We start from the raw sequence: 23,386 nt of genomic DNA, 5'->3' as shown, positions 1-23,386 counted from the left end.
ACTCAATTAGAGATTTTTTTTCACAGTATATTTAAGTCCTTGCTTAGATGCCTTCCTATTTCCCCTATCTCATCAAAATTTTCTTGAGGACAGAAAGCCATTTTAATTAACAAAGAATCTGGCATACAACAAACAGTTTATACATAGTTGTAGGATAATTTAGCAAATGAATGAAATATCACTGTTACGCTTAGAAATTGTTCCATCAGTAATATATGTGCTCCTTTATAAATTCAACTTGACAACTAATTATTAAATTTAAATTTTTTGCCAGGCACATAAGGAGATTTGAACATAATGTTCACTTTCCTGATATCTACAATACAATGATCGGTAATACAATACAAATGACATACACAGAAACATATATAAATATTGACACAGAGGACGACTCTATACACGTAGAAAAATCCAGAGCATAGAAACTCACAGTGTCACTCAGCACAAGGTCAGGTGACAATTTTGAGCCCCCTATCTGCCCATCAAAATTTTATAAAAATGAAATGTATTTTCTATATCAAGATGGTATTTTCACTATGTCTTGTATTCCTAGACATATGTGAATATTCACTATAGATGCGTTCAGTTATATTAACACACCTTTTATTCCTGGGTCTCTCTTCAAAGATGCCTATAACCATTCTGATAGAAGGATAATAAGAAATGCTTCCTCATCACACACACACACACACACATATATATATATAATTTTATTTTTAGATTGTTAGCATTACTGTCAGTAAGAATATTTTGCTTAAGTCTGGATAATTTAAATAACAGGACATGTGCCATGACCTATATAAATCGACTTAGAGGTCTAGTGATGGTTTCCTATCTTTGTCAAGATCTTTAAGGGCACTGAAGATGCCTCAGGATCCTTAACTGCCCTTTGAATCGCTTCTCTAATCCTGCACCACCTAGAAACCATTCCTACACATCAGCTTTGCCAAACCTCTTCAGAAGAGCCTGTTTTTGCTGCCTTTTTATGCAACGCAGACACACAGGCAAAATGAGCAATGATTTGGGGTGTTTTTTTGTTGTTTGTTTATTTTGTTTTGTTTTGTTTTTACTTATCTTTGAGCCTACACAGGAAAAAGCTCAGCCAGTTGACCCTGAACTGGCCCCTCTGGAAGGGTTGAGTCCTAGGACAAAGCACAATACAAAGACCAAATACGGGGAGGCTGAGAACTACGAGTAAAGTTGCCAGATTTAGTTCAAGTCAAAACCAACTTTCAGTTGTTCCAGGAACATTTTCATTTCTGTGCCATTGTCTGCTTGATTTATAGCTGACAACTAAATGTTCAAGTGTTTTAACGCTGCACTTTTCCAGAGTCCGTGGCAGAAAGAACTGCCAGTATCCGTGTCGGAGTTCCCACTCACGCTCAAGAATCTCGGGCTTCAAAATGCGTATCCCCAGGAACCCTCCAGCTCCGGCTGCTGACCTTAAGACAAAGTTCATACATCATCAGCAGCTGTGGATGGGAAGACAGTACTGAAACTCATTCCAACAAACACAGCATGATTTCTTGGAAAAGGGAAAGTGATACAAAATTTTCTTCCTTTCAGCTGTTCAGTAAATATCCTATGAATGTTTAAAAAGAGAAGAAAGAGAGGGCAGGAAGATAGAGAAAGAAAAGGAAAAATCTATAGAGAGACTTTAAGATAATCATCCTCTTAATGATAAATTAACTTTTATAAAAAAAAAAAGATTCATTTATTTTTATTTGAAAGTCAGATTTACAAAAAGAGAATGAGATCTTCCATCCACTGGTTCACTCCCCAAATGGCTGCAAAGGCCAGAGCCAAGCAACTTTGAAGCCAGGATTCAGTAGTCTCTTCCGGGTCTTCCACATTGGTACAGGGGCCTGAGGACTTCAGCCATCCTCTGCTGCTTTCCATAAGCAGAGAGCTGGGTTAGAAATGGAGCAGTCAGGACTAGAACCAGCACCACATGGGATGTCAGCACTGCAGGTAGAAGACTAGCCTGTTGAGTCACTGTCCTAGACCCATGAATTCACTTTTTGATATTATGAATAGATAATAAATTCATTTCTCTTTTCAAGCTAAGACTTGTGTTTTCGTTTAGCTATTGGGCACTAATGAAAGTCTTATATTGATGGACCAGAAAGAAATATAGAAAAAATTATTACACTATATAATAAATATTATTCATATGAATGTAGTGAGAATAAAGATAACTAAACATGTCCTTTGAAAATTTTTCATAAAAAAAAGAAAATCTTTCATGCATTCCTGTTTCTTTCCACTTTTTTCTTTTTTTTTCTTTCCACTTTTTTAAAAAGATTTATTAATTTTTATTGGAAAGTCAGATTTACAGAGAGAAGGAAAGATAGAAGGAAAGATCTGTCTGCTGGTTCACTCCCCAAGTAGATGCAATGGCTGGAGCACAGCTGATTGAAAGCCAGGAGCTAGGAGCTTCTTCTGAGTCTCCCACAGGGGTGCAGGGTCCCCCAACTGCTTTCTCAGGCCAGAAGCAGGGAGCTGCATGGGAAGTGGAGCAGCTAGGACACAAACCAGCACCCATTCAGGATCTCAGCACTTACAAGGCAAGAATTTAGTCACTGAGCTATCATGCTGAGCTCTCCACCGAACTTTTCGTATCCATAATGGATAAAATGTCTCTTTTAAAATTTCATAAAGGCCTATAATAAATAATGTAGAAGTATGAGAAAACAGTAAACAGAGAGAATAAATTTCAAGAATCGGAGTTAGAGGTAAGGCCACCAACAGACTAATATCAATTATACAAGACTGCTTGAACAAATCCCACCAGGCAGAGCTGGCATAAATGGGCGCAAGTCAGTCCAACCCACATTTCAACGCCTTTTTTCCCCCCAACATAGTTCTATCAGTGAGAGACAGAGGTGGAAAGAATCTTTCATAGTCTGGTCACTTCTTAGTTTGATCAGCAAAGGCATACTTTTGCACTATATTGTCTCCAATAATGCCTGAAAATATTTAGGGTCCCTCTAAACTTCCTTTTCTGAATTCTATCCAATTTATACAGTTTGTAATCACTAGAGGATGCAACAAATAAAACAGCAGCTTCAGATTTGTTACATAAGGAAACTTTTGTCTCACTGACCCGAATTACATTAAAAAGATTACCCTTTTTCTCTGAAGGATTGCAAGGCAAGTCGATGTGAAACTCGAATGAAGTTGTCTGAATATAAATGGGAAATAACAGAAAATGGAATCTCCTGGAAGACAGGAGACATAGAACCTGCTCTCTGTTTTCCTTTGAGATGAAACAGCATTTTATAAATTGAACCTAGATTTCCTCTGCTGTGTGCGATCCAAATAGTTGTAGAAATCGTAGTTGTAAGTAAGATGTAAGTAAGCCGAAAGGTTTTGGAAAGTGATACATACAAGCTGGAGTGTGTCCAGGCAGACAATTTTGTGTGCAGAGAACTGGAGATAGAAATGGAAGACTTAGCTTCCAACAGTGAATTCATTCCTTTTTCTATCTATACAAGTCATTCAGCTTTCCAAGCTTAAATGGCAATGCACAAGTCTTTAATTTCTGTTGTCTTATTTTAAAGGGCATTGAAGAAATTACCTTTTTAAATGTGCATACTTTCTTTAATTTCATCTTTAACTGTGCAAGTGAACTCAACGAACCTTGTAGATACAATCACAAACCTATTTAAACAAATGCCAGAACCCTAGCAATATTGTGTGATATGCATATTAGTTATGAAACCAATATTCTCTTACATCAAACGACATTGCATTTTGATCCTATGTTGGCCATTTACTTGCCATATGACTTTGGATAAACTATTGAGCTTTTTTGGTCCTTCATTTCCTTATGTGTAAGATGTGAGTAATTGGGCCCAGCATGGTAGCTTAGTAGCTAAAGTCTTTGCCTTGCACATTCCAGATCCCATTTGGGTGCTGGTTCTAATTCAAGCTGCTCCACTTCCCATCCAGCTCCCTGCTTGTGGCCTGGGAAAACAGTAGAGGACGGCCCAAAGCCTTTGGACCCTGCACCCACATGGGAGACCTGGAAGAAGCCCCTCGCTCTTGGCTTCGATTAGGCTACTTGGGGAGTGAATCAGCGGACAGATCTTTCTGTATCTCCTTTACTCTGTATATGACTTTCCAATGAAAACGAATAAATCTTTTTTTAAAAAAGAGGAATGAGCAATTATATCATTTATAAAATCATTATGAGAAAGTGATTATCAGAACCAGACTACCTAGCATGTAGCAAGAACTTGACATGAGCTGGCACTTCTTGGATAGGTGTGTAATTTTCTTCTATACAAATGAACTTTTGTAATAATAAAGAAAAGGGTGAAAATAACATTATCTGTGGGTGGGAATAAATCACAACTGTTCATAGCCAGTAGCTCCACGTATTTAACATTCAGGATGTTCCACACCTCCTCCGAAATTTTTGATCATGATTCACCAGACATTCTTCCTACACCTACATCTAACAGACATTTATTTTTGTGCAGTTCATTTAAGAAAAAATTAACCAAGGACATGACTTCTATGCCTGGGAAGTATGTCAATTAAGAAAATGGAGATGCATAAGTAATTAAAGAATCTTCCTTTAAAACAATCAGGCTAACAGGTTAGTCCTGTACCACGAAAGTGGACAAGGTTTCTTTCACTCTCTCGGTTAATTGTCCTTTGATGTCCTAGAAAGAGATTTCTCTTTTTTTCCTTCAGGACTGCTGCTTTCTAAATCTTCTCTTGTTTGTCTTTTTCCTTTACTGGCAAGGGTAAGGGTTTTAGAGCTTCCAGTAAAAAAAAAATTTTTTTTTAAAGATATGAACTCATAAAACTAACATTTTGTAAATAAAGCTGAATCTCACAGAACAGCAAAAAGAAAAAAAAGAAAAAAAAAGTAGAGCCAGGAAAATTCCTCAAAGAGACAAAATGGTTAGCCATCTTAGAGTTTTTAGAGAGAGGAAGGCAAAATCAGAAAGAAAATATAGGGGCTGGTGCAGTGCTGTGGCATGCTAACCCTCTGCCCGTGGCATGGGCAGCCTTTGCAAGTGCCCACTTGAGCACTGGCTGATCCAATTCTGATTTAATTCTGCTAACGAGCCTTGGAAAGCAGCAGAAAAGGCCCAAATCCTTGGGACCCTGTACCCATATGGGAGACCTAGAAGATACTCATGGCTCCAAGCTTCAAATCAGCCCAGCTCTGGCCGTAACAGCAATGTGAGAAGTGAACCATCATATGGAAGATCTCTGCCTTTTTTTTTCTTTCTCCCTCTTTAGTAATCCTGACTTTCAAGTAAAATAAATAAAAGGAAGGAAAATATACTAACTTTATTTATCCTATGCCAGTATTTTAGTCACATAAATACTGCATAGTGGAAGTAACTGTTTTGTTACAAGGTTAATTTGAGGAGTTCTGCAACCACCAGTACGTGTAGAGACTGATGTGGGTGGCAAAGTGGATTGGACCCTGTACTGGATGGCTGAGACAAGAGTGAGGTCTGGGGTCATCTCTAGTGAGATTTTTTTAGGGGACTACCCCGCGCCAACTGCATCCCTGTATTCAGAACTCCAGCCGCAGGGAAAATCAGAGCATCTGTGATCTGGCCGTAGAGTGCATGTGTCAGAGCTGGGCCTCCTAAGTGGCTAAGACACAGCAGTGGATGGCATGCCCAGATGAGCATGAAGGATACGGCTGTCCATTGGTGCCTATAGAGAACATCTGGTACTATAGCAGAGGATGGAGGGCAGAACAAATCGGTCAACTACCCCAGCCAAGGGTTGTCAGCAAATATCTGGGCGAACCAAGACTCTGAAGGTGGACTCTGTCAGCCAGTGGACCTTGGAAGGATTTCCTCCTCCTTGCAGTAATAAAAGCAACAGCACTCCAGAAATATCCAAACCACTTGGGCAGAACCCTCGGAATATGTACACATGGAGACTCTGGGTTGATAAGAGGGAGCAGTCCCTCATCCCTGGGTACTGGGACATTTGGAAAGTTGTGTCTAGCTTGCCCTTCTGTCTTTCCCCTGCCACCAGAAACAACAAGAAATAGCAATGAGTTCACTCACTTTTCTCTAAACCTCAAGCCTTCCCACCCTGATCAACCATGCAATCATTACAAAAAACAAAATCAATTACAAAGAAAGTGACCATCAATTTTATTAATAGAAATTATAATTTAAATGTATCAAGAAGGAACATACACTATTCTTTTTCTGGTGTTTTTAAGATTTTTATCACAGATAATCTCTTCGTGATCATGGTATCTCCCCTGCCAGGTACGTATCACGGATAATCTCTTAACATGAAAAAAAAAAAAAAACTTGAACTGGTCCCCCAGAACTCATTCATTATGAAGGAGCTACTAACTTGCTTTATTGGGACTCCTTTTGGTATTTATAAAATCTGTCCACCAGAGGGTGGTACAAGCAAAATTTCCTCCCTATACACAGGAATAGGGAAGGCTCCACCTAGCTGCTTGAAATTGTCAATTGAATTGCCCGCTCCTTGTGCTACTTCACCCTGGCATACACTCTGCTGTTCACCCTGGCAGCGACCCACTGTGCTGCTCTGAGGCTCAGGTCTATTTGTTTGCAAGGAAGAGTCTGGTACCCAACAAACAGAGACCCATCTGGTAGAAACAAACTTTCACTGAGCACTTTCTCTACCTGATAACTAGGCACAGGAAACTGAAATCCTGTGAGGATTGAGAGGTCAGCCCTTCTGCAAAGATGTCCAAATTACAGCCAGTGCAGAAAAAGAATGTTTCTCCCCTTGAACCTTCCAGCCATCATCGGAGGAGCAAGCAGAACATCCTGGCTCTGTCTGTGGACCAAACCCAAAAGGCTCATGATCAGGACCAGAAGGGTAGATCACAGCAGTAATCAGACTAGCAAATACGTCTGTGGCAACTCCCTTCTCTGTGGACATGGGCCCAGGTCTGGCTCAGAACATAGGGCCGTCACAACTTAGGGCAGCATCCTGCTGTAGCACAGGCAGGTCGAAGAGTCAGGGAGAACTGCCCAGCTGCAGTCGATTTTATCTGGAAGGAATGAATATTTGGGAGAAGTCCCAGCGCTTCTTGTGTGCCAACCCGTCCCCACCTTCTCCAGCCCCCTCCCACTGGTTCCTCCCCTTCCAGCTGCTCTGGCTCTAATAAAAACCCCAAAGCTTTCCACTGACAGCCTGTAGGAGCCTCTCCCTATTGCTGCTGCAGGAGATACTGCCACCCAGCCAGGGGACCAGCGAGAGACCATGAGGAGCCTGCTTCTTTTCACCATTCTGGCTGCCTTGGCAGTGGCAGTTCTGTGCTATGGTGAGAGAACTTTTCTCCCTGCCCTTCCTCTGGGTTTCTGTGCTTGGCTGCTTCTTTTATTTGTATTTTCACCCAATCCCCTCCTCATCTTCGCCCTTTCTCTTTTACAATCTTAGAGATGCCATGCTTTTCACTTTTCCCAGTGTCCATTCACACTGATCTGTCCCATCCTTCTTTTCTGATGTTTGAACTTTGGAGAACCTTGGACACAACTTAACAGGAAGTCCTTTCAGTGGTAAGTCTCTACACACCTAGTAGAAACGTAGGCATTTCCGAAGGAAGAGCTCAAATTCCTAGTCCCTGCATTGCAATTTTTGAAGATGTTTATTTAGACTTTAGCTAAAAATTTTAAATGTTGATTATATCTCCTACCTTTAAGAAAATTAGTTTTCACGTGACATATTAAATATCCATCCTAAGAACTGGATGATATAATGAAGTTACTATATCAGGTCCACGAATTAATTTTTAAATAAAATTCTACATTTAAATAACTTCAGAAAAAAATCTGATTTCATAATTTCTACTGTCAAAAAAATTTTACATGACTTCTACAGTTTAATCAAAAGTTGTTTCTTCAAACTTATAAAAGGTAATTTAAAACAAAGTCAACATTACCCTTCCACTGCCTGAATATTTTAGCTGTGTTTGAGCCTAAATTCTATTAACAGCCCAAGTCTTTTGCTTCTCATTCCTGAAATTAGTCACAAGCTTCAGGTATCAGAGAATCTTATTTATTTGCCTCCTTTTTAGCTTTTCAGGCAAACTCACTTGCTAACAAACATAAGTCTCTGTTTCCCAAATTCACATGCAAAGAAGACTCATGCCTTGCAGCTCTTTCTCTGAGCTGGTCTTGTGCCCAGCACGCGTCATCAGCTGGAGCCAGTGGCTTCTGCGGCTCCCAAGATGACACCCGTTGTTAAGAGGTTTCCAAGCCCCCTCTTGGAAATCTGTGCTGGTGAAGTGCAGCAGGGAAACCACTTTGGGGCTCTCCTACTCAAAGGCTCCTGTGGCCTCCTCCCCTGTGCTCCCCAACAGGCCATACATCCAAGAAAGCAGCTCTCCAGGGACTTTACAAAGAAACACTGAAAATGTCTAAATTCTCTCATTTGAAACAGTCACAGCCAAAGCTAGCAGCTACCTCCTCCCGCATTGGATAAAGTGTAGAAACAACTATAATGAGGCTAGAGTTAAAATAAAGAGACCCTACATTCCTAAAATTTATAATAACCACATGCCAAATATATACAGCCCATATTTTTAATACTTTCATTTCCCTCTATCCCTACATTTAGACAACTGCAGTGTGTGGTAAATGACAATATAACTGATTTTTTTTTTAATTCCAGAATCTCATGAGAGCATGGAATCCTATGAAATTAGTAAGTGAAAATTTGACTTTCTAATTTAAATCTCTTGCATTAACGATTTTCTCACTATGTCTAAGAAAAGAAAATGGTAGAATATATGACAGGAAGGGAAAGGGGGCTTCTTTTGGAAAATCAAAGGAAATTTTAAATCCAGTGACTGCAAGAATCGCCAAATGAACAACTCTTAAAGTTTGGAGTACTACAATTTAACGTTTAAGCTGCATTCAGTAGACACAGAAGTCATAAAATCTCATATGGAAACTTGAAGTTGGCCTCACGTCAACCACACAGATGGAAAACGAGGAGTAATGACAAATCCGCAAAACACAGAGGCCAAGTCAGCTGGGAGACCACAGGCGTCAGCATTAAGTTGAATGATGTTGAATATCTGGATTTACAAAACTGGAGTACAGCAGGAAATAGCATATTCTTTTGAGTTTCTATTTCTTCATTATTTTTTAAGAAAGTTTAAACTGTTCATTTACTAGCAGTAAGCTTTTAGGAATGCTTTGTAAATCCTCAGGACAGAAAATTCTTCCTCAGATACAAACCAAGCAGGAATTCCAAACAGAGAAAGCAAAGGGACTGCCCAAAGGCAAAGGAACAAACCAAAATGGTGGCAGCCCACACGACAGACCTGTAAGATACTCACACAGGCTACTACTGGTTTCTTGTGATCAAGAAATTTGTCAAACATGTTTCCCTTTAATGCCTACCATCTCTGGTTACATCAAAGGCATGAATGAAGGGGCTTTCAGATAGATCTGTATCAAAGGATATTCATGAAAACCTTTCCGGCTCCTGTTTCCCTAACACTGCCTTTCCTTCTTTTCTGTTTGAAGATCCCTTCACTAACAGGAGAAATGCAAACACCTTTATTTCGCCGCAGCAGAGATGGAGGGCTAAGGCCCAAGAGAGGTAGGTGACAGGACTTGGTGAGAGGGGGTCGTTTTTCCACTGTGGCATCACAGATGTGACTGCAGCGAGGGACACGCGTCCATCACGTATTTGATGATAAAGACCTTACAGACAATATTTTAAAATGCTACTCAATATTTAGAAGGTCATTCAGTGAAGACCTCAAGAAACATAGAGTTGGAGGAGGGTAAGACAGAAAGAAAACTTGTTTTCATTTTTCAAAAAAATACCTCTTGTTCTTCCTCCCATCCACTCACTGGCCTGCCCCATTCTTCAAATGTGGATAATGAAGGGAACCTTTGCCAATATTTTATTATACTCTTTTTTCCTTTTTCTTGTTTTTTCACCTTTCAACACTTCATAATGTTGGCCTTCCTTTCCACTTGCTAGGATCAGAGAACGCAGCAAGCCTGCCTATGAGCTCAATCGGGAAGCCTGTGATGACTTCAAACTTTGTGAGCGCTACGCCATGGTTTATGGATACAATGCTGCCTACAATCGCTATTTCAGGCAGCGCCGAGGGGCCGAATGAGAGCAGGAGAATCCTCTTTTGTTGGAGTCTGGTGCCTGATTTTGTATCCCTTTGCATAGCATTACTGAAATATACAGACACATACACAGCGCTTCTTTCCAATATACTCTTCAGCTGGGCTGCGCCCTTCCTTCCTGCCCCCAGGAATAAGTACTGAAAGTACCATGTGTTAGGTTGTATGATTATTACATAATAAACTTCTGATTTGGTACTTTCATTTTGTGATTCTAATTTTTTTTTTCCTGGGAATGCTGAGCTATTTAAACAATGGCTCTCTAATACAGAATACGAGATTCTGTTAATCTTGTGTCTTGTGTTGACTGAAAGCCTAACTGGACAATGCATGAAACTTACAATGCGCTCGCTCAGCTAGAATCTGTCATGTTACCCGGCACAGGGAATGACTGCTTCAACCATGAGTCATCCAGTGTTGTTCCACTCTAACTTAATGTCATTATTAGATTCTATGCGCTTATTTCTCATCTCTCATACATTAAGGTCAAAAAGACCAGCAAAGGCAAAAATAAAATTAATAAATAAATAAGAAAGAAGCAAGGGGAGAAAACAGCAGAGACAAATGGAAAATAAATGTCAAGGTGACAGAATTAAAACGAACTTTACCTAGTGCTGACGGCGGCTGAGCTGGGGGAGGCTGATGTAGGGAAGTTGCAGCGCTTAGCGGCCACAGAACAGCAGAAGGCGCAATTCACCACACGGGGGCATCACTTCATGGAGCTGTGCTGGAATAAATGGGTGGAGAAGCCAGGGCACTGCCTGGACTCTTGCACTGAAAGTTGTCTCTCTATCTGTGTGGACCACTTCATCAACACGACTCTAGCCATCACTGGTCGATTTACCCAAATTGAACAGAAAGGAGGGCAGTAGGCTACCCCAAGAGAATGACAGAAGCAGCAAAAGCCTTTCTATTAAACAGATTACAAGACAGAGGGAGTAAGTCACCATCCCATTGGCAAGTCAGTCTGTTGGTGCTAAAAAGTTAACAGATCAGGGCCCGGCACAGTAGCCTAGTGGCTAAAGTCCTCGCCTTGCACGCACCAAGATCCCAGATGGGTACGGACTCAAGTCCTGGCTGCTCCATTTCCAATCCAGCCCCCTGCTTGCAGCCTGGGAAAGCAGTCAAGGGTGGACCCTGCACCAGTATGGGAAACCCAGGAGAACCTGGGAGAAGCTCCTGGCTCCTGGCTTTGGTTCAGCTCAGCTCCGGATCTTCCCTCTATCTCTCCTTGCCTCTGTAAATCTGCCTTTCCAACACACACACACACACACACACACACATACACACACACACACACACACACAATTTAAAAAAAAAAAATAATGAAATATTACCACATAACCACCAAATAGGTAAAGTTAGAAAAACTACATTACCAAATGTTTATAAGGAACCTGAGTCATCCTCTGCTGTTTTCCCAGGCCACAAGCAGGGAAGAGCAGCCATGACTTGAAACAGTTCTCACGTGGGATGCTGGCACCACAGAAGCTTAGCTTACAACATCATGGCATCAGCACTGCTAGATATATTTTCTGCCATGCCCACCATTAAGAATCACTCCCCTTTGATGTCAGTTCAAAACAAAATGGGTTAATACATTCTACCTTCCCTTCAAGACCAAAGTACCAGAATGTTAAACACCTTAAACTGCCACTCACTGTATAGTGTTACGTCCCAGCAGGCAGAATACATAGGTCTGAGAACTAACGTGTGAAAGCAAAGAGAGCTCTATTTACCATGATTTATAACCCACAGGATGAATTTATAGTTTCATTTATATATTTGAACATCCTATGAATTTACACATTTCATTTGCCTCCTTGACTTTCATTAAGTGTTCTACTTGCCCCTAGAAATGAACTAACCACCTCTGTAACTCTGCCCTTCAGATAGACAAAATAAAGCTTTTAAAAAGCAAACTGGTGACCTCTTGGATTTTTCCCCTCACCTTTTACTTTTCTGAATTCAAGCATTGAAAGCTAACCAACGAGCAAGAAAGCCAGAAACATAAGTCACCCAGGGTTGTGAAAGCATGAAGTTAAGCTTTGAAAAAACACTGTTTAAGAAATATGCTCCTTGCCCACTTAGTTAAAACAGAACTCCTTCACTTTGCATAGAATAATACACAAAATTATTCACTATCTATCTCATCGGAGGATAATGACCACTCCTTTTGACCACAGATAATGAAGGTAAGTAATCTGGATACATTCAGATCAAGCTGAGACAGAGCTTTCCTCTTTACAACGGGTCTTGGAAAGGTTCCTATCGGATAAAGAGTTTTATATTATTATAAGATTATTCAAAGAAAATGGTAAGTGCTGTGACTTACTTTTAGGAGTGAATTAGACCTTAAACATGAGGAGAAAGTATAGGTATAAGAAAAGGGAGATATTACTTATTGGAAAATAAAATTCTAGAGAAGAGTATAATATCCAGAGAATGGGATCAAAATGATATAGTAGAAACATACGGGCAATCTGTATCTATCTCCTTGAAAACATACATAAAGCACATCTAGATAACGTTTTCAACAGAATCATTCTAGAAACAATGTTCTGGTCAGCATCCCATCAAACGTTGTTGTAAACTTCTGCACCCATGCAAGCTGCAAGGTCTTCATATATTTTCTCTTGGTAATTCTTTCATTCATTATACATATGTATATATGCATACATATATGTATAAATATGTGCAGATATAAAACTTGAAAAGCATATATACTATTTGAACAGTATACTAAATATATTAAACAACACTCTTGTAAATATATTTAACTAAAAGTAATAAATGTAATATATAGAGACAACATATCAAGTTCTCCCATGGGGTTTGTTAGTACAGAAACCTGCTTATTACACAAGGGTTAGGTAGATAATCGGACAATAGTAGGTTCCTTTCAAGGGACACCGATTAACTTCCTGCTGAATATTACTTAGAGTCACCAATCTTTATTTCTATATCAATCCTAGTATATAAACAACATTTAACAAGCATTTATCATATACACCTGTTATATCAGAAAATAAAATCACTGTAAGATGATCATCCCATTCATGATTACTCTTATTCTTCATTTCTGTGTTCTACTTTTCTTGATGACATATTAAGTGTTATATTTCTTAAACAATCATTTCAGACATTTTGGGCTTAATTCTTCTTCATTATGCTCTCTCAAACACAACAGAAAAGAGGCCACTCTATGGATTCACCTCTGTTTTCTCAATATTCCATGCTTGGTATGTTGCTTAGACATTTTCACATTTCCCTGCATCTTTTGCTAAGAACATTCTGCTTTATCAATGTGTTCCCTACAGGACTCAATATGAAGCACAGCACCTTGTCCAAAGATCTTAGAGTGCAACACACTGTCACTACCCATGGAGAGGTTAAAAACACATTTGTTTCTGGCATAAACGTTTCTCACTAGTGGTCTATTAAAACTTTCAGGCATTTTAAACACATACTGTTAGCAAGTCACATCTTCTCCATCTCATCCTTATGGGCACATTTTTTCATAATACCTTTCATTTTTCCAAGAAATGCTTAAGTTCTTTTAACATCAGAGCGAGGAACTTTAAAACATGAGGAACAGCCTCTCATAACCATTATATGTAATTTTTATGTTAATTATTCATTCTTACTTGATGCTTCATCATTGAAAATTTAGAAGACCATTGGTCATCACAGAATCTTGGAGTTGTGTTAGTGATACACTCATTTTGCTGAACTGACTTCCAGAATTTGTTTAGGAAACAGACGTGCAATGTGCAAATGGCAAAGGACAGTGTCAGTCCCAGGCCAACTCCAAGACTCAGAGGCACTTATGCAAGCCAAATCATCTCGTTTCTCTCAGGAGCTCCAGAGATTCCTTCACTGAGACTCAAGTCTTCAAACCAAGAATTGTTGACGGTGAAGGAAATAGTTAATATGAGTATAAAGGGAAAACAAGCCTAGATCAAGACTAGTCTCTGAGAGACTATTTAAGAACAAATCAGAAGCATTATCTGGACCCTCCACAATTACTAGTTTCTAGGGCACCTGTATTTATTTACCAAATATTCCTAAGAAATCAAGACTGATTTAGAGAAGCATCAGGTCTAACCTTAGAATGTCAACTGCAGGCGTAACATGGAACAGAAATTCTGTGTGTAAGCATGTGTGAAGAGAGAAGGAAAGATGGGAAGACAAGGAGACACATCTGAGTGTAACACAACCTAACACTCTTCCCTCACGACTCCACTAGGTGTCCTGGACGTATGTTACTACTGTCCAATTTTTATAAATGCATTTTTAAAGTCTTACTTGTTTGAAAGGCAGAATAACAGAGAGGGGAGAGGAGAGAGAGACAGACAGACATATAGACTGTCTTCCATCTGTTGCTTCAATACCCAAATAAACACAACAGTTATGCCTGCATAATACCAAAACCAGGAATTAGGAATTCCAGCTTCATTTCCAATATGGGTGGCAGGAACCTAAATATATGGGCCACCATCTGCTGCCTCTCAAGCATATTAGAAGGAAACTAGGTCAGAAGCAGAGGCAGGACTCAGGCCCAGGCACTCCAAAATGGGATGTGGATATGCTGAGTGGTAGTTCAACACACTCCTGTTCTGATGTACTTAAAGTGCTATTCCACATAGTCATTCCCAGCAATTCTAAAAGCATCTGTGGGGAGAAGGCAAAGCACGTATTGTGAACAGTGCAGAGGTGTGGAAACTGAAAGTCAGCTACATTAAAGCCACAGATAGAATAAAAGCAAAATCAGCACTGGAATTTAGCTCTCAATACCTGAACATCTTTTTAGCCAGGAATAGGTGAGAAGCTTGAAGGGTCTTTTTTGCAAAGATAAGATGAGAGATGGTCAGTGATCTGTACAAAATAGCCAGTCTTTGAACTGTATGTAAAACTCACTTTTCAGGGGCCCAGCACGATGGCGCAGTGGTTAAGGTCCTCGCCTTGCACACCCGGGATCCCATATGGGTGCTGGTTCTAATCCCGGCAGCCCTGCTTCCCATCCAGCTCCCTGCCTGTGGCCCAGGAAAACAGTTGAAGACAGCCCACCCTGCACCCACGTGGGAGACCTGGAAGAGGCCCCTGGCTTCGGATCGGCATAGCATCAGCCGTTGCACTCACTTGGGGAGCGAATCATTGGACGGAAGACCCTCCTCTCTGTATATCTGCCTTTCCAATCAAAATAAAAATAAATAAATAAATCTTTAAAAAAACTCACTTTTCAGTTATGTTCAGCTTTTGATAAGACTTTTTTTGGAATAACAAGGTCACATGGTGAAATCAGTCTAAAAAACATTTTTTTTACCATGATAGGGAATCTGTCTCTTGTCTAAAACAAAATTAGTCCTTTGGAGAAAATCAAATAATTTTGCAAGAGGGAAAAATAAACCTGTTCTTCAAAAAATATTTACAATTCTTTCCCTTTGCACTCAGTGAGCCAGAAGATGAAGAGAAGGCCCCTAGCCAAACCAAAATATGTCCATGGTTTTTCCACAGGCTGAGCTAGACTTATAAATGTTACAGTTAGAAAGCTTCAAAGTCATAATTCAGATCTGTGGCTGCCTGGTATACACATACTTTACCATTTTAAACAACACTGAGATTTATTTGTTTCATTTTAAAAGTGATCATGCATTACTTGCAAAGGCTACATAAGAGCTTGACAGAAGAAATTTTTAAATACTTAGGATCTAGAACTGACCCTATTTGTTCTACAATGCTTTTTCTGCATCCATATTCATACCCCCAGATTTCCAAGACCTTTCACAAGAGACCTCCCCACAGTATAGTTCATCTTCCAAGAAGTAATCTTGGCTCTGTTGATGTTGGTGTTCAAACAGAACTGATAATGCCTCAACTGCAAAAGGAACTGCAATGTTAGGAGATGGTTGGGTGTGTGAAGCCTTCTAGATGGTGCCTATCTGTTGGTGACACTCTGCTTTCTGTCCAAGGCTCATCACTGGCTCAGATTTTACTTGGCATATGATTTATGGAAGGCTAGTTTGGAAGGCTCACCTCATACTATTATCTTATCCTCTTCAGAAAGGTCAGGTGTATGTGTCTCCTGAAGCAGAATAACTATCTATATCCTGCTAATTTCATATCTCCAGTTCACAGCACTGAAATGAACCCTTAAGATCACAGTCACAGCATTTGGAAAAGAATAAACACAAAAAGGGATTCAAAATTATGCACCGTGATCAATAGTTAATAAAATTAGTAGTGTCTGGTCCCGGGCACAGAAGATAAGGCTTTCTAAATACAAACCTGCAATAGTCTGACATGTGGAAAAGAAAAATAGTTTATGTTTTCCTAAAGGCAGAACTATGAATAAAGGGATTAAAAAAAGGAGAAACAAAAAGTCTTGGATTGGTCTTTCAGATCATTAGAACCTTGAAACATTAAAATCTTATGATTCTTAGAGATGCTGATGGGGGAAAAAAACACATGGAGCTAATACTTCTATATACAAAATTAGCTGTCAACTCTCTTCCACACCAAACTGGGAGAAGATGCTACGGTACTTTAACAGGCAAAAAGAGGCTGAGAAAGCTAAGTACTGTAGGACAGATACAATGCACCCGAGAGAACAGGTAGATAAACAACAAAATTATTAATCTTGTGTTATTAGGTGAATGAATAGTCACAGATATTTGAAGAAGTAAGTAGCAACTATCTAGAATTTGGGGACAATATCTTGATTTTTCCTTAACATGCATAGACCACAACTCACTTGATTCTTTAGATGTTGTTGTAACTGTAGTCATGGATCGTAAACTAACATGCTCAAAACCATGAGTTTGACAATGAAGGAAGCAAAGAATTTCTGTTACTCTCTGAGCATTAAACTTGGCTGAAAACTTTAATATACAGAAATTAAAGCTGGCTCAAAGATAATAGATGTAAGTCTTCTGTCTAGGCCTAACACATATGGATTATATGTTGCCTAACAAAGTCACTTGGGCTGTCTGCTCTCAGATTACTTTTCTCTTTTTAGATTAATTTTTTATAGGAAAGGCAGACTTTTAGAGAGAGAGGAAGAGGGTCACAGAAAGAGAGCTCTTCAATCTGCTGGTTCACTCCCCAAAGGGTGGCAACAGCCAGAGCTGAGCTGATCAAAGCTGGGAGTCAGGAACTCCTTTCCAGCTTCCCACGTGGGTACAGGTGCCCACGGCCCTGGGCCATCTTTTGCTGCTTTCCCAGGCTACAAGCAGGGAGCTGGATGAGAAGTGGAGCAGTCAGAACCCTCTTAGATTTCTTTTCTCACCGAGGGGACCGATGATGTTTAGTCTACCTACTTTATAGTTAATGTGAGAATTATGAAATAATTTTCTTTCTCAATTTTATTTATTTACTTATTTGAGAACCAGAAAGACAGTGACAGAGAGAACAGGCTTCCATCCATGAGTTCATACCCCAAATGCCCTCAAAAAACCAAGGCTGGGAGGAGCCAAAAACTCAAAACTCAATCGAGTCTCCAATGGGGGACATGTGGGTGGCAAGAACCCAGTTATTTGAGTTAAAACTGCTGCCTGCCAGGATCTGCATTAGCAGGAGACTGGATTCAGCAGCCAGCACTGCGATGTGGGGACACCTGCATCCCAACCAATTTCTAATTCGTTAGGCTAAATCTCCACACTTGAAAAGCAAAAAAAAAAAATTGAACTAAGTGAGTATTTAATATGTGAGGGAATAGAATATGCATAGTAAGAATTCCTGACACATGTTAGATACTTTTATCTACATTATTACATACTTCTCAATATAGAACTTATAAAAATATACATGTCAACCACCCATTAGCAAATTATAAATCACTTACTTATCCTTTTCACTTTTAGCACCAATCTTCAAAAACAGTAGTTTCTTGTATTATATCACAAAGATATAAAAACATTAATTTACAGATCTCTGAATTTTCTGAAAATTCAATTCTTTTTAGCTAAGTTTGACTAATGTCTTCATCACATAAAGGATTAATTCAGGGTAAAATACAGAAATGGGTTTGTTTCTTCAACCTTTACTTTTAGGAAAAAGTTACTTCTGGGTCAAGCTCCATAGCCCATACCCCAATCAACAACCACCCATTAGGAAACAATCTGCAATCAACTATGTGTATCATGATACAGAGTTTTCCATGGATATTTGCCCTTTAGGATTTATCCACAGCTAGCCTAAAATCCCAGCCTCTGGTTATTCTAAGGAATATAAGGAAGTCAGGAAGATGACATGCCTAGTTGCCCACCACTCAGCCCCTGCGTCTTCTGGAACTTCATGATTTAAATCACTGAGAGAATTCAGAGTATGGTAAAGTGTTCTGCAAGACCAGCATATAAACAACGCGAGAGCCGAACTTTGAGTGTGAGTGCCGTTTTCTTGCCATTAGTCACAAAATGTCAGTGTTTATGGAGATACAGTCAAGAGCCCCAGCTTCACTGAAATTCCCCCCCCTCAATATTACAGTACAGCTCTGTACACAACTTGCGTGAATGTACAACTGTGTGGTTACATTACATTGGCTGGAAAACTGTGTTTTCCTTGACAGCAATTAGGGTTTTACTCAAAGATGTTCCAGCCTGAAATAACATTTCAAGGCATATTTTTAAAACTAAGGAAAATAAATACTATTAATGAAGCAATTAAGCCATATACCAGATCTAGAAATCTATTACACTTTAGCTAAAATATCACTCTCATTGTTCTCTATATTTATAAAATGTTGTCTTTCAATTAACACTTTTATAATTTAACATATTAAACATGCAGATTCACAAAGGCTCTCTTCAAAAACATGTGAGGCATGCTATATGTAGTTTCCTTGCATGAGGAAATAATAATCCTTAAACCTACATGATTGCTTAAAAGGAAAAAAAAAACTGAGTAATTAAAAAATGTTGAGCAGTTGTTACCTAAAGGAATTATATAATTACAATTGAAAAGAACTCTAAAGGCCTGCCATCTAACACTTAAATTTTATTTCACTCTTCCCTATTCCCCAAGGTCTTAGCTAAGCAGTCACTCAACTGACTGAACAGAGCAGATAACATGGACATGTGAGGTCCATTTGTCAAGAAACTGTTAATGCACAGATATGGTTGTGACTGGGTAGTGATAGCAGATAGGACTAAGAATATCAAAGATATCCATTTAGGGTTACCAACTTTGTAAGCGGTAATAATTATAGCAACAAAACAATGGCAATGATTGCCATTAATTGAATATACTTTGTGTAATAGACATTATCCTAAACAAACTTTTGTCACATCAGTGCTGATAGTGGCCATCTGTGATGGGCAGTATCATCCCCGTTTCTTGAAGTGTAAGCTGAGACTCAAAGAGGTTAAGTTATATGCTCAAGGTCATCCAACTACAGAAAGCAAAATCAGATTCAAGTCCAGATATATTTGTCTCTTAAACAACTGCATCTTTTAGTCATGCAGGGACTTCAGAGAGCAAACCCCAACAGGAAATAGTGCTAATAGATCAAGAGATGCTAAAGCTGGATTTAGAACCATTTGGGCGAGAGCATAGTCACAAACACTACAAATGAGTAGTTGTGAACTCAGCAAATGTGGCAAGTTCAGAGGAAGCTAAATCCAAGGAATCATTAGGTACTACCGTTCCATATAACCAAGAATAAAACAGAGAAGCAAAACCCAGGGTGGAAAGGTCATAGGCACTGGTCACAGGGGTGAAGACCAAAGGCCAATTCCTCTGCACTCACCTGGGCAATAAGAGAACAGAAACTAGGTAAGCGGATTCAGAGCTATTTTAGTTACCTGAAACCTCAGCTCATTAGTAAACTCAAAGTGACGTTTATACTGTTATCAAAAAAGGTGGTCAGAAAATTAAATAAGAGCAAACACAAACAACATTTAGCACACACTTCACAAGGTCACTGACTTGCTGAGACCCAGAAGAAGGAAGATGGCCAGGCTGACAGTCTGGAAGTCGCATTCCTCTGTGGAGCGGCTGAGTCACGCTGCTGAGTCTCCAAAAGGAAAATCAGAATGAACAGAACAGTCTTCAAGTATCAGGGAAGGGCAGTGGAGAGATCTGATCATCATGGGCTGGGGATTATTCTAACAGTGAGTGAACTAGGACTACACGAAACTGATGTAACTGTCATTTGATGTATTGCTACCTTTAGAGTTAGGTAGACTGATATAGTTTCTCCTCTGGTGAGAAGAAAAAACAAAAAAAAACCAAGTGATTAAAGAAATGTGAGTCATGTGATATGATTCACTCTGAATGTAAGATTCACAACATGTCTCTGAGAGCAAAAGTGGTATCTTGCCAGGTTTTTAAATTTTTTTAAGAATAAAACAAATGTTCTATTCATGAGAAGAGTACTAATTTCTCAAATAGATGATATCATTTTTTAAAGAAAATTAAGTTTTAAATTGGTGAAATGGACTTTACTTCAGATACAACATCTAAGGAAAATAGCTGCAGCTTGAATTAATCATTTTTCTGTTTTTCATCCACGAAGAAACAGCTCACTCTTGCCACCACTACAGGCATAGTGACAGTGACAACAAAGCTCATAATACCTACTTTGACAAGAAAGGCCATTGGGTTTCAGCAGAGGACAGAAGCTCAAGGTAGGGCCATGAATGAGGATATGAGAAACTAGCTCACTCTCACATTTCAGGGGAGTGGTTTGGAATTCAGGGAAAGTAGAGAATTGGGTCAGAGCCATTATTTTGAGTGGAGTGACAGTTTAAAAGAAAGTTTCAAACGGAAAGCTTCTTACTTATTCAAGAAGCAGAAAGAGCTCCAAAGTTAGTCCCCAAATGCCCACCAAGAACAGGACACAGCCAACGGAGGCCAAGAACTGGGCAAATCCAGGGCTCCTCACGAGAACAGGAAATCTCACCACTTGAGCCATCATCGTTAATTAGTAGAAAGCTGGAATCCAGAACTAGAGCCAGGACTCAGTGAACCCAGGCACCCCTAGCAGGAGACTGCTCCAAGTAAAAGACTTCTGAGACACAGAAATTATTTACTATGACCCATCAAAAATTTGGCCTTTCTAAATTACACCCTCTGAGCAGACTAATCAGAAACCATGCAGAAAAAAAGGGCAGTGGCAATCCACACAGGATACAGATAGAAACCTGGAGCTGTTAACACTTGTTCTATCTTGCCATGGAAAGCCCCTTTACTACGTTAGCGTGCAGAAAGAAGACTCTCACCATGTTCACGGCTACACTCACCAACTTCCCAGGCTCAGAACAGTGAGTTAAACAAATCGTATTCTTTCTTTATTGCCCAGTCTATGGTAGTCTGTAACAGAAAACAAGCCAAGATATATGGTTGCCATCTTCCTCGGCATTCTCAATCACTCTGCTCCAGCGAAGTGTTGAGGTGGTCCCAGAGTTCAGTTGGATCTTTGCCTCTCCACTGCGTCTCCAGAGCTATGCACAGACTTGGACATGTATCTTGCCTGTGAGACAAAGTCTCTTATGAGCTACTAGGAATTCTGTCTAGTCGATCTCAGAATGAATAGATTTTCTGAGATGGAAATTCCCAGGTCCTAAAATCTGGAAACATGAATGTGCTCATATATACAAAACATATTTATTGAATGCCAATGCTGTAGGTGAGGCACATGCAGCAGAAGCTGTTCCGTCATCAGGGCTGAGAGGGTAAGTCACAGTCAGCAGAGGAAGACAGAACTCGTTCCTGGCACTAAGAGCCCGTGTTTAAAAAAGAACTGAAAATAGGAAAGGTGAGGCAACACATGAGATGACCAGCGTATTGCTAACGAGCCAGTTACAATAATGAAGTGATTGACCTGACAACTAAATGTTGCAACACGAACTGAAAGGATTAATGCAAGTATCTCCCGAGAACAGGACATCTCTTTGGCCAAAACTACATAATCTGAATCTAATCATGAGACACTAACAGACAAGCCTTGAGTGAGAGACACTCCCAAACTGATACTTTTTGAACATGTAAAGTTCAAAAGGCAAAATAAATGCTGAGCAAATATTCCAGTTCAGCAAGCTAAAGAACTGAAGCCACTGGGTATAAATTCTGATCTAGAAAAGAGATACAAATGACTTTAGAGCAACAGTTAATGAACTTTGAAAGTAGCCTATGAATTAGAGAACAGGATTATATAAGTGACATTGGCAATGGTGCTGTATGAGTAGGTCTTTGGTTTATGAAATAAATGCTGAGGAATCTAGGGGTTCATGATGTCTGTAACTTACTCTAAAGTGGTTTAGGAAGAAGAGAGAATGATAGAGTCATGGCAAAATGTCAGCAACCGATGAATATGGATCTGGCATGTAGAAGTTCCTAGTACCATTTTTTCTTAGTCTTCAAACATTATTGCACTCTAACTTTCATAATTTGACAAAGAATTTATGAAATTATCTGCAGACTAGCTTTAGGAATGGCTGATTTGGTGTGGATGGATTGGTATTAGCAGTATTAGAGAGAAGAAAGGTATGGCACCTTCTCTGCTCTGCACCAGAACCACTAGCTGACGATGTAAACAAAGGAATGGCAAGCATACAAAAGTTCTTACTGCCCTCCAGTGCTCTTCCTCTGGAAGTGCCAGTCACATTAGGAAAAGCAAATGCTTTACAGACAATAAAGGGACCCATCTGTCTAGAACTTTTGGAAATGATGGGCTGGAAAGGAGAGAAAAATGTCTATGCAAACTGACATCAAATTTTAAAGGGCCGCAGCAACCACATCTATGACATAGAGATTAAGATGCTACTTTGTGAGGTGTCTCGTGGTTTCAGATAATAGGCAAAAGGATCTTGAAACACAGTGTTCTCCCAACAGAAGGAAATTACTATTGCCTGTTCATTCTGGTGATTCTATAAAGTTGTGAAAATTGAGGCTCAGCAGATTCCTCTTTAGATTAATACGGCCAGAATTATGAATAGAACTGCACTCGCAATCCCAATTTTTTAATTGTAATTCTCATTCTTTTTATAGTGGTTCAACACTATATGGTAGTTTCTCTAGGTCAGGAGTCATGGGAAGCTTTGTTTCCTCATTTGAGGCTTTCTAGATACTCTAAAAATATCCACTATCTAAAATATTTGCTAGTATCACAGAACTACTATCATTACTAAAAAAATTAGATTAAAAAATATTTACCATGCTGAGAAAAAAAAAATGAGTAGCAGCATTTCCAAATAGGATTCAGTTTCCCTGAACAATCAGATGATGAATCAGGAAGTTGAGATGGAAAATACTAG

The 23,386-nt window shown here is 39.5% G+C and overlaps 2 protein-coding genes across 2 annotated transcripts; both read left to right on the top strand.

Moving 5' to 3' along the window:
* Positions 1-7,161: 7,161 nt before the first annotated feature.
* On the top strand, positions 7,162-10,335 carry LOC121148174 (matrix Gla protein). The gene is made up of 4 exons (XM_040968278.1): positions 7,162-7,300; positions 8,650-8,682; positions 9,513-9,588; positions 9,979-10,335. The coding sequence occupies exons 1-4, from the start codon at positions 7,240-7,242 to the stop codon at positions 10,118-10,120; spliced, it is 312 nt and encodes a 103-aa protein (XP_040824212.1). The 5' UTR covers positions 7,162-7,239; the 3' UTR covers positions 10,121-10,335.
* A 200-nt stretch (positions 10,336-10,535) lies between these two features.
* On the top strand, positions 10,536-11,005 carry LOC121148059 (mitochondrial import inner membrane translocase subunit Tim8 B-like). The gene is made up of 2 exons (XM_040968052.1): positions 10,536-10,539; positions 10,746-11,005. Exons 1-2 carry the CDS (start codon positions 10,536-10,538, stop codon positions 11,003-11,005), a joined length of 264 nt encoding a protein of 87 aa, XP_040823986.1.
* Positions 11,006-23,386: the final 12,381 nt, after the last annotated feature.

This window comes from Ochotona curzoniae, unplaced genomic scaffold, assembly GCF_017591425.1.
Source record: "Ochotona curzoniae isolate NIBS_2020 unplaced genomic scaffold, NIBS_Ocur_1.0 contig_1482, whole genome shotgun sequence".
In the NCBI taxonomy this organism is placed as follows: Eukaryota; Metazoa; Chordata; class Mammalia; order Lagomorpha; family Ochotonidae; genus Ochotona; species Ochotona curzoniae.
Note: the sequence above shows the minus strand (reverse complement) of the source record. Positions and strands in the feature narration are given on the sequence as shown.